General features: G+C 50.9%; 1 protein-coding gene across 1 annotated transcript in view; it reads right to left on the reverse strand.

Annotated features, from left to right (window-relative positions):
• Window positions 1–19,467, reverse strand: part of CREB3L1 (cAMP responsive element binding protein 3 like 1) — a 57,921-nt gene extending 38,454 nt beyond the window's left edge. The window contains 1 exon segment of the mRNA XM_078597116.1: window positions 19,195–19,467. Within this exon segment, the coding sequence (XP_078453242.1) occupies window positions 19,195–19,287 (93 nt within the window). The 5' untranslated portion in view covers window positions 19,288–19,467.
• Between the last annotated feature and the right edge of the window lie 384 nt (window positions 19,468–19,851).

The following is a 19,851-nucleotide window of genomic DNA, read 5'->3' on the forward strand; positions in this document are numbered from 1 at the left end:
TGCGCACCCAATTGGCGCATATCGCACCCCACGCAACAGGGAGGCCTGCGCCCAGCAGCGATCCTCCGGGCAGGCGGCGGCTGCTGGCGGGAGTTCTGGACGACGAGAGCTGCCTTTGGGGCCAAGCGGCGGGGGAGCAGGCCTCGGCTGCACAACCTCAAGGGTGCCTCGGGGAGGGGCGGAACGGGCAAGGGTGAGCCGCTTGGAGATCAAAAAGAGAACAAGTATATATATGGCAGGGGGGGTGGGGGTTGAGCACGTGGTACCACATGACATGTGATGACCCCTGACCCCCCCCCCCAGTATAAACCCCCAGACCCCGTCTTTACGACGCGTGGCCCCTCATTACGCGACAAGGCCTTTGAAGGGAATGCAGTCGATCCAGAAGCCAGGCGTGCCCTGGAGAGCCGGCATTGATAAAAACCGGAGCCCTCGGGGGGGGGGGAGGGGGGAACAACAGCCTGATGCCGCATCCTCACAAGTTTACCAAACGTATCGATTCGCAAGTGAACAGAAACACGTGTGCCGGACAGCCGTGCGCGCCGAAGCTCATTGCCACGGCTTAACGTGTCGGAGAGTAGGGCAAGGTAGAGGCGCGGCCCTGCAATTGCTCGCTCACACGCCACTGCCGGTGGAAGGGCCCTCCACTCGAGGCGGGTACCTGGAGGGACCCCTTCTTCGAGAGGGCACTTCGGGCCGACTCTTTGTTGCCGGCCAAACGTTTTGGAAGGAGGCAGCAGTGACGCACTTCAGCTCAGCATGATTATCTAACCCAATTCTGACCACAAATTGTGGAATCGCTGGGGTGGTTACGGGGGGGGGAGGTGAATCATGAGATACCAAGCGAGGACGCTGCGTTTGCTCCATCTCTTTTCTGCTTATTCTATGAAAAAGAAAAACAAATCGGACTCGGCAGGGTCCGTGTCAAACGTGCGCTCGTTTTAAGACATTTAAACTACAAACTGTGGTCCAATGTGCGCACCAACGGCCACTGGACTCCACACCTCCCATGACTCAGACTCCGGCTTCATTACAGCCAGTAAGGCCCACAGAGCCCATCTGCTCTGTGGGACGACGAAAGGCCTACACTGTCGGCAGTGGTGTCAGCTACAGGACGTTGGAGGGTGGGAATGTGCAAAGTAACAACAGCACAAAAGCGACAATAAATTATTGACATGAAGCCCACGCCGAACCTTCTGTAAATAGCATAAACAAAAATCAAGCACTTAAAGACAAAATCAAAAACAGCATTATAAAATCCTGGCACATAAATCAACCGCATACACAGCCTCTGACTTTGACGAAGCTTAGACGTAGCATTCATAGAAATTGTGGCAGAGGTGATTCTGTAGCATGGCCTTAACACATACACACGACTAAATAATGTAGATGTGGAATATTAAGGCCGACCACGAGGACATTCCAACTTGTGGGTTCTGTGCACTGGAACGGAGTTCGCAATCTGGGAATGGTGACCGTGGCAATCGTAAGTTTGTCCAAGGTTGCGTTTGAACAGGATGGAGAATGCCGGGTGATTTCAGGGCATTTTTAGACGGTGATCGCCGAGTACGAGGTGAACGCGCGAGACAAAACACCGCGGCGCAGCGTGAAAACATTTGACGCTCCCAAATATTATTCCTTCAATGCCATACGGTCTCTGGTGAGAATGAACGCGAAACTTTCTGCGTCTCCGGTGACACCCAAACAAAGAATCATTGGCCACGTTACAAAACTGCGAACCGTTAGCGGGCTGAGTCCAATCATCCAAGCCTGACCACCAACCATAACGAGGTTCCTCTTGAAATATAAAACATGCCTCTCCTCAGTTTAACGCGTAGGCTTTCTCGAGCAATATCCATAATATTTTTTGTGTTTTTGGGTTAGATTGTGTAAATATATAATATTGACATGTAAATATTTTTTATATATTTATGCGATCTAACCCGAGAAAAGGTTCTCTAATCGAAAAAAAATGCAGCCCCAAAAGTATCATGCTTGCATCAAATACGGTTATGCTTCTGTCGATTGTAAGAACTTTTTTTTGGCGAGTGTATAGCAGATTTGACGGCGATATTTAAGCCCCCGTCGCGAGAAAAGTGTTGAACTTAAAACCCACAAGCAGAGCGATAACACTCAAAAAAATTCCGATGCCTTACTGCATATGTACGTATGCTGAACTTCTTTCGCACCGTACGTAGCCAACCGTGCTTAATCGGTATTCGCGCCATTCTTATGGTGCAGGGTTAACATGAAGGCGCCATGTTTCACAGACAGGTATAGTCTTCCAGGAGGTGAGGATGTTGCCCTGTGGGATTTGCCCAATGTAGGAAAATTAGACATATCGTGAGTCATTTTATGGTTTGGCATATTTGTACCGTGACGCCAACACACATGGCCTTCTATTTTTTTATAACCTCACAGGGGAGTTTTAATATCCACTGTGAAAACGTGACGGCGTGCGATTATGGTTAAAACACGCGCAGTGTTTACCAGGGCGGCCCGCTGGGCTGAACCGTAAACCTCTGCAAACGAGCTACCAACGCACGAGCGCCAGACTCAATAAACAAGTTGCCCATCTGAAATTGCCGATCTGTTTAGGGTGCGCTTTTTTGGTTGTTGTAAAATAATGACTTTGTTTTGATGACTGCCTCCATCTCAACCTCAGCAAAAAACGGTCATTCTCTCGTGACCTTGGTGAAAGTTTGGATCGAGGTCACCTGCACGGAAGGGGACAAATTCCGCTGCTCAATTACAAAGTCCTTGTTTGTAAAAGACCAAAAAAAAGTCAGACCGTCCCCGAGAGCAGAGATAACCCAGAAATGATCTGGCAAACTCTGCAAGAAAAACTTCATCAAAAGGCAAATCGACAACGTCAACAGCGGATCCGGGTGCGAGAGAGAGAGCAGCGTGCCGACCTGGGTGTGCACGCATCACAGCAGAACTCCGCCGCTGGTCGATCGTAGAGAGATATTTAACGACGACACAGGGGACAGCGTTTTGGCAGTCTGTCAGTGGACTACAACCAACCGCCACTCTCGAGCCTTCCAGACAAACACGGTCGCGCAATTTACCCACCGTCAACAGCCCCTCGGCCACCTCCGTGTTTACACTTACACCTCGCCTCCGTGAGCCCAGTGTCGGACAGAAGGTGGTGGCGTTAAAGGCCGATGCGCTCCCCGTGGCAACGTCGGGGGGGGGGGGGCAATCGTTACAGGCAAAATTTTCACGAGGCAGCGCCGCAGTGGCGAGATGTTAACTACCTCGCCTGGTACGCAGGAGGTCGTGGGTTCGAAACCGACCCTGACGCCCGTATATTTGGAGTTTGCGTGTTCTTCCCCGTGGTTGTGTGGATTTTCCTCCAGGTCCTCTGGTTTTCCCCTCCACATTTTAGAAACACGCGTTTAGAGTATTTGGCTGCTATACATTTCCACATGATGAGAAGCCACTTCGTAGAGCTATAATTTGTGGTCACGTCACTTCTTAGCTGTGTAGCTCAGTCGGCCTTACAAATAATTATTTACAACCCTTTGTCAATCCACTGCAGGATGAAGGACTTCCCACAGGGTTGTTTTGACCATACTTCACCGTGCTCGTCACTGCTGGTCAGCTTACCACTCACGTTAGCCATAATTGGTGGGGATTGAAGTGGGGGTTTGCCGGGTTGATAGCGATGTGCGCCGACCACTGTGCCACCGCTCAACCCCATAACCATCGGCGCTGCTCGTCGTCAATGCATTGCTATTGATCAGTGCCCTAAAATTACAAAACGATTTAGGAACTTGCGTGGCGTCTCAAATGCAGCTGCATCGCAAGACGATGGATAGGGTTTGTCGTTGCAAACCAGGTGAGAATTAAAACGCTGGACACAGGGACACATATATAACATACTTACATGTCGCTATGAAATATTTAAGATACCTCATAAGGTATCTCACGCACAGAGTCAAATTTCCACCGTAGATCCGGGCCTTAAAAGCAAAGGCCTGTAAAAGAAGTGACTTTCTTACGAAACTACGGTGGAAGTTACGTCATTAAAAAAATAAGAGTGCAGACGCCTCTAGCCCAGGGAAGCCTGCACAGCTTCAACTGGCAGCGCCACTCGCACACACTGGACCCATATGGCAGAACAGATAGAGAGACACTCTCTCTCCTTCATACATCTCTCTCCAAAAAAAAGTTTAAAAAAAACTAAATATATTTTTGTTTGTCACTCAAAACAGCGTCGTGGGAGAGCATCATACCAGCCGTAAAAACTCCGGACCGGTTTTCGACATCCCGTGTCTCCATCAGCAGGGTCAGGCTTCCGCGAATCAATGGCAACGCTGGCGAACAGCCAGATTTCATTGGCGGAGGGACTTGGGACCCCCATATGGTGGAGCCACAACAAACGTGGAGCCCTGGGAGCAATCAGCGCCGTAGCCAGCCGATAGCGAGAGGGTTCCGTTGATAAATGATTCACAGTGTTTCCATCCAAATCGCTCCCTCGCTCCCTCGCCCCCCCTCCTCTCGCCCACCCGCTCAGCGATCAGCTGCTAGGAGCAGAGGTGAACCCTCACCAAGTTACCTTGCACCCATAGCAATTCAAGATGCTTGCGTCGACATTTCACAAGAGTGCAAGTCCAGTGCCAAAGATATAAACATTGCCCCGTGTCAGTCTTCTACAATGTCGGGGCAACCCAGCCAGCGTGAAACGCCAGGGCCAACTTTGCTCCGACGGTAAAAAAAAACTACATGCCAACGTTGGCCCAAGGTTGGACGTCAACAGGGAAGCGTCGTGAGTGAACGTCCATTCAGGCTGGCATGGGGCAGTTCATAAATGACGTCACGCGATTTTTGACCCCCCCCCCCCTCGTCACAAAAAGTCAGACCCCCCCTCAAATATGACGTCACAAAGCTCTGCCCCCCCTCCCCCCCAAAAAATAAAACATGCTTCAAATCGCTTCAAATCGTTTTCATTGTAGTGCGTATTTAATGTGGCGCTGCACTCTGATTTTGTAGGAAAAACATGTATTAAAAAGTGTATTTAATTAAGTAGAACGCGTTGTCTATATTTATTTAAAGTCTGACCCCCCCCCCCCTAGGTGCGTGACGTCATTTATGGACGGCCCCCATGGTGCAAGAGGGGTGGTGGCATTGGCCAGCATCGCGCCCGGCCTCCTTTGTCTGACGATGACACACGGCACACTTGGTACTTATTTAAGGCTGAGCCGACCGAGGAGGGAAGCCCAGGACTGCCTCAAACACCACTTGCCGCTAATGTTAGCCGCTGTCCACGATTCAAATTCAGTTGCGTGAAGCATTGTGCCCCCCACCCCCCATCACGCACGCTCGCAATCAATTGCCACCGAGAATGAAGCATAAACGTCAAGCTTGAGGATGCAAACGCTTGGCCGTGGGGGGATGAACTCGGTTCGACGGCGGCTACAGGCACCACTTTCACCAGCTTCAAAATACCGCAATGGGTGGATCGAGTTGTTTGTTTGGGGGCGATCTATGGGCGATCAGCACCGCGCCTGATGAACACTCTTTGTTCAGCAGACGATGGGCAATTCTAGGGCAAGAATTGGGGAAAAACCAGCGGCAGCTTTTAAACGTCGCTCATTACTCACGATCCCACTGCCTGTCCGAGGGACCGATGAGAGAACTCGGCAGAGTTGGTGGTGGTGGGAGGCGAGTGGGAAGGGGCTGGTGAGAGGGTGCCATCCACTTGTTCACCTTCTTGACAAGGACTTGCTTTGCTAGGTTGGCACAGCAATTGTCATTTCATTAGTTCTTCTATAAAACAAACAACCTCCCACACGCCGCCTCGCCCGGCACCCCAATCCCAGCCACTAGTTTTTTTCTTATCCAAAAGCCCCAAGTGAACCTATCGCCTCTGCTCAACCGCCCTCTCCGCACTTCCCATTGGATGAAATAGCTTCCGCCACCCTCCCACAACCCCCAGCTGCTTCCAAACCACAGCTGCTGCTGCTGTTGCCACGTGCGGACTGACATTCCAGAGCGAAACCAACCCGAGTAGGGGTGCGGACGGACGGAGGGGGGGGAGGGTCAGGTGTGTGAAATGGACCGTGGCTCTCAGCTGTGGCAGCGGAGAAGGCATGAACGGAGATATCGTGCTTGCTCATGATTTTTAAGCATTCCAAAGAACGTCGTTATTCTATAGCGTCCAATTCTGCCACTGGCTCTTCACGTCACCGCCCTGTGTTAAGGAGGCTGTTGTCATACTCTTAGTTCTTTCGGTAAAGTCACGTGACTTTACCGAAAAAACTAAGAGTATGAATCCTTGCAGTCACGAAAGCTTCAAATCTAGAGGCTGTTGTCGTAAAACTACCGAGCGAACCGTTGCCTCGTGTCCCCGACGCTGCAGAGAAATGCAGCCAGGTGCCTGTCGGTGACAAAAACCCAACAATCCGATGCGGGGAGTTTTTGTGCAGTCACGGGTGACCGGGGGGGGGGGGCGAAACCATCAACTCGCTGCACTTGAACACTCGGTTTAATCACAGACGACCGAAACCTGAATTCGAACCGAGGTTTCTCAACGGTGCTGCCTCAGTGCCTCTGCCCCCCCCCCATCCCAGCCCCCCCCCCATCGGAAACTCCCCGGCCACCTCTTGCATAAACCGAACTCATTCGATGCTCTCTATGTAACCCAGGGGAGAGAGAGAGGAGAGCCCAATGAGATCCGAGTCACGATAAAAATCAAAAGTAATACATGATCTCCACGGGCTCATGGTCAGCAACACAAAGGCGGGCGCTGTCCTCCGCGAGGGCAACTCCACGCGGCCGGCCGGGGCACACAGCGGCAGCTTTGTCAGTACGGACGGGAGAGATCGGCTTCCTTGAACGGACGACACGCGGGGGAGGAGGTGGGGGGGGCAGTGGTGGCGACGTGACGTTTGCTGGAAAGCTCAGCGGCGAAATTGTACAGATCGACTCGTTCCATCGGCCGAAGCAATTTTGGCTTTTCGTCTACTCGACCGCACACCACCCCCCCCCCACCTCTGCCCGGAGCCCACCGCCTTCCCCCAGTTCTGGTTGGCAGCAAGTCGACTGTGCTGCATGGGCCAGCGACAATAGCAGCGAGCGTCCTCGGCACTGCCCAGATGGGAGCTCGCGAACGCCAATGAGTGTCCGTCAACTGGCCACGAGAGACATTCGAGATTATTTCGAGGGCTTCATTCCTCGCTCCGTGTGTTTTTTTTTCTTCTTTCTGGAACGCCGCTCGGCTGGGCTTGCGAGTGGGGATCGTCGGCGAAAAGAGCGCAAGCTACGCCCATCCACAACACTGTAATCCCATATTCTCATGATTATGCCCTATAATCCTAAAATTCGATGCGGACGAAGTGTCGCGATAAACAACATGAGGCGAGAGATGGATGTGGCCGGGCTCCCCAAAACCGTTCCTTGAACGGCGTTCATCACGGGGGCCATTGCGCCCACAGCGCGGGGTGCAAGGCGACAAGCTCGAGTTGGTACGAACGGTCGCGTGGCGCGGGGGAACTTGTGCTCACTGAGAGCGCATTGAGTGGCCACGCGTGGTTCCCCACATGCGAGGCAGCCAGCTCCCCCCCCCCAACCCACCAACACCGCACGTGAAGACGATTTCACTGTGGTGGTGGTGGTGGAAGGCTGCGTTTTTGGGGGGGGGGGGGGCAATGAGGACTCGTGTTCCTGAGCCGGGGGTGTGGGGGCCATGTCGAGTAGCCAAGTGGAGGAGGGGTGGACGGCTCTGCGTTTCTTCAAAGGACGCACACGTGCGGCGACGGGACCACGTGGTCTCGCGCAACTTACTCCGTGTGCACGACACATCGCGTGCACACGCGCTAACAAACACCAAGATCCACTCCCGGTGTAGACTTCAACAGGCCGTTGGGGAAAGTGCTGTTAGCGAGCACCTATGAAGGCCGGCCACGGCACAGGAATTGGGTGGGTGGCCAGCACCACGCCCGGCCGCCTTTGACTCCGTCTTGGAAATGTTTACACACTGCACCAGGTACTCATTTCAGGCCGAGTCGGCCTAGGGAAGGGCCCAGGACCGGTTCAGATGATCGTCGCCGATGTTGGCCGCGAGCAGGGAATCGCAGCGCGGCGCGCTAACTGCGACCCTCCCGCTCACCACCCACAAACAGCCACACACTCAAAGTGCGGGCCACACTGAGGGGGACTTGTATTCGAACGTGCACAGGCTTCGCACTCAATGGGCACGTGTGTGCGCGCGTTCCTTGCCCCAGAATTTGCTCAGACTGCCGCTGCATTCCTGTCTGGAAAATTCTGCCCTCAAATAGCTCCGCGTTGCATGCGCAGGCCGAGCCACAGTCCCCGCTCGTTTTGCTCCCACGCCCAGACTCACACACACACACAACTCCCCCCTGTATCTGTCGGACTCGCACACAGTCTGCATCTGTCAACGGGTGTGCAGGGCCCCGTCTGTGTTCTCTCTCCACCACCTCGCTCGGCCAGAGACGATGCCCAATGCCCACGCAGCTATGGATCGCGATGTTTTAGCTTTTCGCCTGCGAGATAGTGGAGATACAAGGAGGTGCTCACTTTTGTCCATTACAATTTGTAACAGTTTTGTTTCTGGCCACTCTGTGTGTTGGACCTTTGGGCCTGTGCTCACAAAACGGTGATTAAATAGAGATCTATATGTAAAGTTGTTCAGGCATTGCCTGGAACAATCGGTCGCTAGCATCTTTATGTGCCTTCCTATCTTCTATGGGTGCAATGAAGCTTCAATGAATTGATCAGAATCGATTTTTAAATCGCACGATGCGTGCATCGCGTTGCGCGAGTGAACAAGCGTCTGTTTACGATTCATGAAAATGTTACGCAAATGACATGGGATTTTCACATCTAGGAAGAAAAAAAAATACCTTTAGGGGATTTGTATATGGAGGGGATTCGTATTCGTCGTTTGTAATAGGCCCATGTGACCCAGGCTAGGTTCACCACAATGGTAAGAATAACAAGACACGAAGTAATAATCGCTTCTCGATTTTATTGTGACAACTCATCGATTGGCTGGTGGGGGGGGGGGGCACGGTGAGGGTGATAAGTCAATTGTCATACGTTTCTCCATTGATCTCCAGGCCTGCGGTCTCTCCTCTCCAGGGCATCCATGGCCCAGGCGTTCCTCATCATCTGTCCCGGCCACCCCTGCCCCTCGGCCTTCCCCCCCCATCTCCTCCATCGTCAACTTGAAAAGCAAACCACGTGTGAGCAACATTCTACTAACGTATATACAATACGACCCTGTTGCAAACTACAACGCTGTAGGTACTTGGTGATGGTGGTGGTGGGGGGTGGTCAGGCCGCTGTCATAGATCCCTTCGTCCGTTCCAATACAGCGCACAGTATTGACAACGATCGTTTTTTTTTACTTTAGCACCGTGCCGGTTTTCCAGCGTGAAAGCGTTCTGGCTTTTAACAAGATTGTGGTAGATCCCAGCTCAAAGCAAAATGGCAATTTTGCGTTACACTCCGATAAAGTGGGAATGCTTTTTTGTTGTTGTAAAATAATAATAATATGATAACAAAGATAAAATAAATTTCGATTTAAAGCTTTCGTGACTGCAGGGATTCATCTTCTTGGTTCTTTCGGTAAAGTCACGTAGAAGGGAAATAATAAAGGAATAAAAATACAAAATAAAACATAATAAAATGGAGCTGCGGTGGATTATTTTATTATTTCCCTTCGACGTTACTTTACCGAAAGAACCAAGAAGAAAAATAAAATACTGTAATTTTTTCTTTTTAAGAGAGCACAAGGAACTACGAATGCTCCGGGGAAAAAAACCGGGCCACATGTGGTCTCTGGCTGTGGAAGGCAACGGTTTCCAATGTACGCGAAACTCCCATTCTGAGCAACATCTGTGACCATTCTCATGCCAGACGGAATGGTGGTGGTGGGGGGGGGAAAGCCGCGAGTCCAATGTTGCGATGGAGTTACATCAGGAGGAATACGCCCGCCCAATAGAAACTCAGAGTCTCTCTCACTCTCTATATAAACACAAAGAGTGTGGGGCTGTGTGTGGTTTGTCGGGACAGGAAAGGAGGGTGGGGAGAGGGGGGCCGAGGACGCTGGCTCCAACGGAAAAGAGTGTTGGGGGGTTGTGGGGTGGAGGGAGGGAGGGAGAATGGAGCTGCGGTGGAAGAAGAGACGAGAGAGAGGAGAGAGAGAGATGCACAATATGGGAGTGCAAGGGGCAAACGGTGATCGGGTGCTGTCTTTCACCTCGCACCGACAGTGATCACAGCCAAGGCATTGGCCAATCTGGCAGCGAGCCCGTGTCCCATAGGTTAGGCGAAGTATATTCTTGGTTCTTTCGGTAAAGTCACGTAGAAGGGAAATAATAAAATAATAAAAATAAAACATAATAAAATCTATTATTATTTTATTATTTCCCTTCTACGTGACTTTACCGAAAGAACCAAGAAGATGAATCCCTGCAGTCACGAAAGCTTTAAATCGAAATTTAGGCGAAGCAGTAAATGCGTACGGTCAGAGTTTTGTGGGTTTTGTATGCTCGATGGGTTCTCAGCCGGTGAAATACATTCCGTAACTCCTCTACTTAATCAAACTTCCCCATTCGCATTAAACGCATCTGCCTGCGACCAAATCACCATTAAATGCGCCCTGTCCCCTTTGGATCTCAGGAGCTAAGCACCATCGTGCCTTGTTTTTACTTGGACCAAAGGGGCTTGCCGGGTATTGTAGGTGTGGGGTTGCAAGGTATGGACAAGGAATGGCAGCAGTGGTGTGTGTGTCACCCCGATGTGGTCACTTTTTCAGACCCAGGTCACTCTTACACACGAGACGCGTCCTGGTCTATATGGAGTTCTCACCTGGGTAAACAAATTAAAACTTGGCTTGTAGCGAATTTTATCTAGCTTCTCTACTTTCCCTCCACACACAAAGGTAAACTCTCACTAACGGGATTTATGGATAAATATCCCAGTGCAGGACCACCCTCCTGCCTCAGCGAGGCTTTCCAGCGAGGATTTCCTGTGAATATCATCGTCAATTCCATCTCTTGGACGATACACTACTGGATGAAGGCCCCCACGTGCCTCGTCAGCCATGGGGATAGTAACCACAGTCTGTGCTGCTCAGTGCGTGTTGAAGGTGGGAGGCAAACCAAGGAGAGTGAGCATATCACCCAACGAATACGAGGCAATTGCCAGGAATCCAATGCAGGTTTCCGTGTACTATTTGCATTGTTCATTAAATGACCGCCATGAGAACAAGATGCTTAATTTTCTAACATCCAAACATAAAGTGCAAAACCAAGAGGCGTAACGACAAAGCACCCAACACCGTTGACGTTTATCCAAATCGAAACAAATGTTACGGACTCTGCACTGTCTCACCACCACGCCATTAATTGGGGGAGAGAGGGTTGGAGTGCAGCCTTGGTAATTCGCGAACTTTTGCTCGAGTGAACTTTCACGCCGGCAACGCGCGTGGGATCCGCGCTCCCGAACGAGGCACTAATAAAAAAAAGGACTCTCACGCACGGCGCAACAACAACAAAAAATCAGCGCAAAGGTCCCGCCCGGCCTTTACGGCGGCCGTGCCAACGATCACGGCAAAAAAAAAGAACCGATAAGGCCCCTAGACTCAACCCTGCGACAAAAACGCCCCGCTATTTGCTACCAAAATGGACTCGAGCAGCGTGACATGTCGAGACGTCCCCCTGGACTGTCCCGGATCCCACGCGGTGGGAGGGGGGGGAGGCAGAGTCTGGCAGGCGTGCCTCGGCCTTCACGGCCATCGCGGTCCCGTTGCCGGCACGGCTGGAAACCGAATCGTGTGACGTGCGAGCGTGGGCTAAATGGCCACTCCTCCACGTTTAATACGTCAACGATTGGAGCGTTGAAGTTCATCCTGCTCCACAGCAGGCTCCTGGGCCGAAAGTAAAATGCCATCGCGTAAAGGGGTCGTCGTCGCCCCCCCCCGCTTGCGTTTTCTTTTCAACAAAAATAATAATCGGCGCTTGAAATACCAGACCTGCGGCCAATTACCAATGTGAATGTGTCACCCGAAATTAATTAGCAATCTGCAATGTAATGGGGGGGGGAATAGAATCGTAACTTCAGCGAACAATGGTGGGGTCAATTGCACGTTGACCCCAGGTCGTGAACGCGTAAAACCTCCCTTGGATGCGACTTTGCTGGGGCTTGAGAAGAAGGGGTCTGCGAGCGGGCAGCGAAGTTCGATTTGAAAAACTCCAGGGCTACGAATCGGTGTATGCGCACGTTGATATTATAAATCCACAATGCGAACCCGTCCGCCAATAAATACAGCTTTTACGCTCCCTTGTTCGTGAGAAAAAATAATCTATACATTGTGCGCCTTGTGCGGTGGGGGTTGGTGCACTAATATCTGACTTTAATACATGGCCATTATCTTAATTGGTTTTGTACCCGCCTTACCCCCACCACCCCACATCAACCGGAGTGGTGAAGTATGCTCAAACAAACCCTCCCATGACCTACACAGCATGGCGAGGCCCTCATCCAGCAGTGGATTGACAATAGGCTATACATCATCATTATTAACAATTTTAGGACATGTACTTAGTCATTAAAATGCAAACGCGTGAGTCATCGGGGAGTTGACTAAATCTGTTGGGCTGTAAAACTAAATTAGTCTGAGAAAAAAATATACACCACAGCGTTTGATTAATAATTCTTCCCAAAAAAAAAAAGGTTGAGCATTGCGGTCAGCAGACGCCACGTGCAAATGCGTGGACGATCTTTGAAATCGCTGGTTGCTACGGGTTTTCAATTCGTTCACCATCCAGTTCGGCGTGTGGCTGGGCTCGTTCTGGTGCGGCCAGAGCCGCCAGCACACCACGGATCGACCAAGAGCGGCATCCAACCCTTGCAGCAGGTGTTGACGTCGTCATCGATTTTTAAAATATTTAATTCATGCATCGATGACGACGCTAACGAATCGAAAGACTTTGACGAAGATTCCGCGAGCAGTCATCGTCGTCGACAAGGCTCGAGTCGCCGGCGACAAAATCATTTACGATCCCGTTCGGGCACGGTGGCTCCGGCGAAAGCTTTGCGCGTTTCCCAAAGGTCACGTTCCGTTTCGTTGGGCGATGGAGTGCAGCAGAGGTCAACCGGTCAACCGGTCCCGTTCGTCACTCATGTCGATACGAACAAATGTCAAGCGTTGCGAGTTTACACGCACGCGTACACAGACGATGAAAACGCATGCACACACACACACGCGAGCGAGCGTGTGTGTGTGTATGCAGACATAGACAAAGCTCCCCCCCCCCTCCTCCTCCGTTCAGCCTCAACAGCCTGATGGCGAGAGTGCTGTTAGCGATCACCTATTAAGGTCCGAACGGCACACGAGGGGGGGAGGTTGGCCAGCACCAAGCCCGGCCGCCTTTGTACACAAACACACACAGTGCGGCTACACACGTAAACAACACAAACGGCTGCATACATACATACCATAAATAACACAAAGACTGGCGCGACGGCGGCGCATATGGCATCCAGATGTTTGTGGCAAACACGTGGCCTTTCTCATGCAACACACTTTACACTTAAACATTGTGCTACCCTGACTGAACTCCTTAACCAAACAAGACTCGGACAAAGATAAAGATCATCCACATAGCTCCTTCAGGCTGTTGGGGAAAGTGCTGCTAAGCGAGTGTCTATAAGAGGGTCAGCCACCACGGCACACGAGGGGGTGGTGGTGTCAATCTGGATTTGGTGAGGTGTGGCTGGCACAATGCCAGGCCACCACATACACAACAAGACAAAGATCCCCCTATAGCCTAAACAGACTTTTGGTGCAAGTGCTGTTTGCGAGCACCTATTAAGGATGGCACAGCACACAAAGGCGCGTGGGTGGCCCCTTTTGTCTCCCCAGTGGCGATGTTTACACACCGCACCAGGTACTCATTTGAGGTTGAGTCGACCTAGGGGAGGTGTCGGAACAATGCCCGGTCACCACTCACGTAGATAACCATGTATATACCATTATACAGGAGATATGGGCCTGAAACTTTTAGGAACGCAATTCTCTTTTATAGTTTCTTTAGTTTCACCAGCAGGATTATGTTTAATAACCATTAAGTGGCCTCATGTTTGTATCCCAGAAATCAATTACGAATCATAACGTTGGTCGCAAAAGCCCACATGTTAAACGTTCCTGGCTAAACAGATGGAATTACTGTTCTGTTAAGTTAAACCAAAATTAAAACGGTACTTAAATGAAAATAAATATTCCTCAAAACTTTCTGATAGGAGAAAAGCCACGCTCTCGAGGGGGCTTTGAAACTCCATACAGATCGAGGCGCCGCAGTGGGGAGATGTTAACTCTCTCGCCTGGTATACAGGAGGTCGTGGGATGGAAACCCGAACCTGATGCTTGTATAATTGGAATATGCATGTTCTCCCCGTGGTCGTGTGGAATTTTCTCCGGGTCTTCCCGTTTCCCCCTCCATATTTAGAATCAACATCACGCGCTTAGAGTGTTCAGTGCTCTACATTTCCACATGATGATACATTCGTTGAGATATCATTTTCGATAGCCAGGTAGTTTCTGCAAAAGAGCTATATAGCTCAGTGGGCCTTACCTGGCAAAAATAAAAAATACAAATATAGTTTAAAAGTAATTCAGTTTAAATATATTCCAGAATGCATCGCTGTTCTGACATCTCTTGGCCACTCCACAGCCCAAGCTTACACCACCTTCGTATTCCCAAGCAATCTCCCATTCACGTGCTAACCAGGCTCAAACATGCTTAGCTTCCGAGACGTGCCGTATTGATTTGGTAACCAATCGCCGCCTCGCACACGTGCGTACGCACACCGCGCGTGTGCCAACATGTACGGACGCTCCAACCCACGACCCAGCCGAGGGGGACGCACCAAGCCTCCTCTTTCATCATAAAACCACACACACACACGTGCAGGACACGTGCAGGACACGTTCATGCAAATGCACAGAGGACCCCTTATCTGCAACCGTCGTCGCCATGACCATAATCGGCGTACAACTCATTCTGAGTCCGGTGCGCATGGCTCTCAGCCCGATTTGTCCGGACCCATGACGGTGGTGGGGATCGGGTGGGGGGGCAGTGGGGGGAGAGTCATTTATATAACAAAAACGCGTCTGTGTTTATTTTGGCGTTTTTGTTGTTGAATACTCATGCTCCACTTTCCATTGCATTTATTTTATTAAAATATTCGTTCAATATATATTTTGCATCTCGTTTTACTTTTCACTGTTATGCTACGTTTCATTGCATTCGATGTGGAGTACATTAGATTGAATAATAATTGCTGTCATTTGTCCTTGCTAAATTTGTGTTTGTTTTAAACACAAATTTCACCGTAATAGAAATTGCGATCATCGTTATTGTGCTACAGAAGAACACATCGCTCGACACATCGCCCAAGGAGTTAATCAGAACCAAGTGTGAGCACCGCTATCCCTACCGTCTCAGTCCCAACCGGTGACCATCGGGACATTACAACAACCAGCATTTACATCCATTGCTGCCCACGAGATATTAAAAAAAAACGGCGTGTGGTGGCACTGTTCGCGATTCATCAACAGCCCCGATTAAATCATCATCAGCCCACGATTCATCATCAGCCATGAATAAACGTGACGCCCTCCTTCCTCCCTTCCTTCCCCAAGTCGTCGCGATCTGTTTTAATGAGACACACACAAAAAGTAAAAGTGGTTTCCTTCTCAAATCTGGCTGCAACGCTCATCTCCCCGTACCAGCGGCGTAAATTCCACATTCCTCTGGCAGCGGTCAGTCCATTCTTACCACGTTCACCTTCGACTGTCTACAAAGCGATACTTATTTTATCTACAGACCCGCTAGTGGTATTACAGGATGAATCGATCCCCAAAAGGGCACGCTTTTAACGCGTAACGTTTTGTTGTTGGCAAGTACTACTCTTGACGCGTTAACCCCGATGTGCCACTGGACAAGATTGTATTGGGAGTCATTTCTGCGAAACATAAAAAAAATAACCCCCTACCACACGCGCTGCACGGCGTGGTGAAGTATGGTCAAATAAAGTCACGTGATGTTGATGGGAGGCCCTCATTCAGCAGCTGATTAAACAAAGGGCCGTTACATCTACAGGGTGGTCCAGATGTCTTGTGACCACCCTCCCCCCCCCCAATTAATTTACCCCTAACATTTGTTCCATTTGCAATATTCATTTCCGTTTTTAATAAATCTTACTTTAAAAAAAACAATTCAGATAATTAAATGGGGGTGTCACAAGACATCTGGGCCACCCTGGAGTACAATGATCTGTCAGAGACACGCAAACAACATGACGTGGACACACAGACAACATGCGTTGAACACACAGACAACATGACGTGAACACACAGACAACATGCGTTGAACACACAGACAACATGCGTTGAACACACAGACAACATGACGTGAACACACAGACAACATGCGTTGAACACACAGACAACATGCGTTGAACACACAGACAACATGCGTTGAACACACAGACAACATGACGTGAACACACAGACAACATGCGTTGAACACACAGACAACATGACGTGAACACACAGACAACATGCGTTGAACACACAGACAACATGCGTTGAACACACAGACAACATGCGTTGAACACACAGACAACATGCGTTGAACACACAGACAACATGACGTGAACACACAGACAACATGCGTTGAACACACAGACAACATGACGTGAACACACAGACAACATGCGTTGAACACACAGACAACATGCGTTGAACACACAGACAACATGACGTGAACACACAGACAACATGCGTTGAACACACAGACAACATGACGTGAACACACAGACAACAATGCCGTGAACACACAGACAACATGACGTGAACACACAGACAACAATGCCGTGAACACACAGACAACATGACGTGAACACACAGACAACATGCGTTGAACACACAGACAACATGCGTTGAACACACAGACAACATGCCTTGAACACACAGACAACATGCGTTGAACACACAGACAACATGCGTTGAACACACAGACAACAATGCCGTGAACACACAGACAACATGCGTTGAACACACAGACAACAATGCCGTGAACACGCATTCCCTTTGTTATTCCATTTGCGAGGAATCGCTGCAGTTGTTTGCAATCCATACGGCTGTTAAAATTGATTCTCAAGTTCGAGTTTAACAAACAAAACAAAAACTCAACGTTTGAAAATAGCACTGCCCCGAAGCGCAGACATTTACCGTACACACGGTAACAGGCAACGTTTCAGGCAATGAACCTTATTCCTAAATGTCGCCTAATTAGGGTCGTGTTGATGACGGACGTGATGCGAGTTGTTGTGTCATTACAGGATCTGTTCGTGTGCGCCTCTGCCAACGAAACGCCGTTATCCATTGTAGAGAGGGGGGGGTTGGGGTTATATCGCGTAAATGTGTCGTGAAACCCGCCACCACCCGACGCAGCCATTAAAGTCAGGTGTGTCACGTAAACAAAACGTGCCAAATTTGAGTACAGCAACATCTGTGTGTTGTAGAGTAAAAGCACATTTACAACGCATCAAACGCAACAATGAAATACCAAATGCTCTCTTGTTCTATACGAGACTCTCTGCGCGAGTTTAAATCGATGGACTGAAGCATTTTCATTTTTTGTATAAAACGCAACCGCGCCCGCATTCCGCATTCTTCCACCACGCACGGGACACACGCACGGACACACACGGGCACACACGCACGGGCACACACGCACGGACACACACGCACGGGCACACACACGCGGACACACGCGCACGGGCACACACACGGACACACACGCACGGACACACACGCACGGGCACACACACGCGGACACACGCGCACGGGCACACACACGCGCACGGGCACACACACGGACACACACGCACGGACACACACGCACGGCCACACGCACGGGCACACACGCACGGACACACACGCACGGGCACACACACGCGGACACACGCGCGGACACACGCGCACGGGCACACGCGCGGACCCACGCGCACGGGCACACGGGGAGTCGCTCTCGAGACAGGATGGACTTGAACATTGTTGCCTCCCAAATGGCATCACGGTAATTTGCATTCCATCGACACAGCCGCCCCATTTTTTTGGTATTTTTCCTTATACGAGACGCACACATTCCAGCACGACGCCGGAGCCATTTCCTTCATTGCATTCTACCACCCATCAAGTCGAGCGTGTGTGTGTCTGTGTGTGTGTCTGTGTGTGCCCCTTCATGGGGAGCGGTGGTGTAGTGGTTAGCGCTTCGCTACGCTACGAACCTGGCGACCCAGGTTCGATTCCCGCTCACGGCCAACACCAGTGACGATTATCTGAACCGGTCCTGGGCCTCCCCTAGACCGACTCAGCCTTAAATGAGTACCCTGGTGCGATGTGTAAACATCGCTACTAGGGAGACAAAGGCGGCCGGGCGTGGTGTTGGCCACCCACTCCGTCGTGTGCCGTGCCGGCCTTTATAGGTGCTCGCTAACAGCACTTGCCCCTACAGTCTGTTAAGGCTAGACGGGGGGATCTTTGTCTTTGCCCCTTTAGCCGGAGGGTGGGGGGTCTAGCCGAATATCGAGACTCCGTTTTTGTCGGGAGCGTCTTCACTTTGCTCCACGACACTCGCGCAGATGTTTTGGCGTGAAGACTCACGAATAAAGAAGGTGTTTGGTTTCGTTTTGTTTAAAGACAAAAGCCGGAGAAGCCGGAAGAAACCCCCCCCCCCCGTATACGGGAGGGGAGTAGTGGCACTCAAAGCTCCGCACAGATAGATTCAACAATCCATTGCCCTCCAGTCATTTATTGACTGACAATCTCGTGGTTGCACCCGGTTGCATTCCCAGACAGCCTCCCGACCGTGAAAATAAAAAGACAAACGAGGTTCAAGCCAGCTTCGCTTTCGCGTCCCGACGATATCACCCACGAGAGTCGATCATTCATGCTTGACAGACCACGTCGATCACCATCATCAATCATCATCAACAACCACCACCAGCAACAAGGCGTAAGGTGCAAGGTTCAACCAACTCAGTGCGGTCCACACAACAAAAAGTCACCACCACCACCACCGACGCTTGAGGACAACGCGAGTGAATGAAGCGAGGAGGCGGAAGAGCAAAACAAAAACCACTCACGACGCTCCCCATGAAGTCGGCGTCATCCCCAAAGTCGGCGATGCTGGGCTCCCACAGCATGCGATCGGTCCCGCCGACGTCCATAAGCTCCATGGCCGTGCCGGCTTCCTTCACGCGCGGGGGAGATGAAGCAGCGGAGAGACGACGATTCGTTTGGACGAGGCGAGGGGGCCACTACTCGTTTGTTTAAGCCCTGACAGTCAGCTGATGCTGCTGCTGCTTGCTGCACGCTTGCAGTCTCGGCTCCGCCCGCGCGCTCACGCCGCAGATGCCGTTGCTGGGCAGTGCGAGGCGCGTCTTGTAGCGCTCCTCCTCCTTCCTGCGCGCTGACGACACGAGGGGCGGCCAGCCGGGAGGACTTTAACCAGGGGGTGGTCGGTGGTGGTGGCGGTGGTGGTGATTGGTGGTGGTCAGTGGTGGTTATGATTGGTGGTCAGTGCTGATGGTTATTGTTGGTCAGTGCTGATGATTATTGGTGGTCAGTGCTGATGATTGGTGGTCAGTGCTGATGGTTGGTGGTCATTTCTGATGATTGGTGGTCAGTGCTGATGGTTATTGGTGGTCAGTGCTGATGGTTATTGCTGGTCAGTGCTGATGATTATTGGTGGTCAGTGCTGATGATTGGTGGTCAGTGCTGATGGTTGGTGGTCATTTCTG

This window comes from Lampetra planeri, chromosome 8 (genome assembly GCF_965212315.1).
Source record: "Lampetra planeri chromosome 8, kcLamPlan1.2.h2, whole genome shotgun sequence".
In the NCBI taxonomy this organism is placed as follows: domain Eukaryota; kingdom Metazoa; phylum Chordata; class Hyperoartia; order Petromyzontiformes; family Petromyzontidae; genus Lampetra; species Lampetra planeri.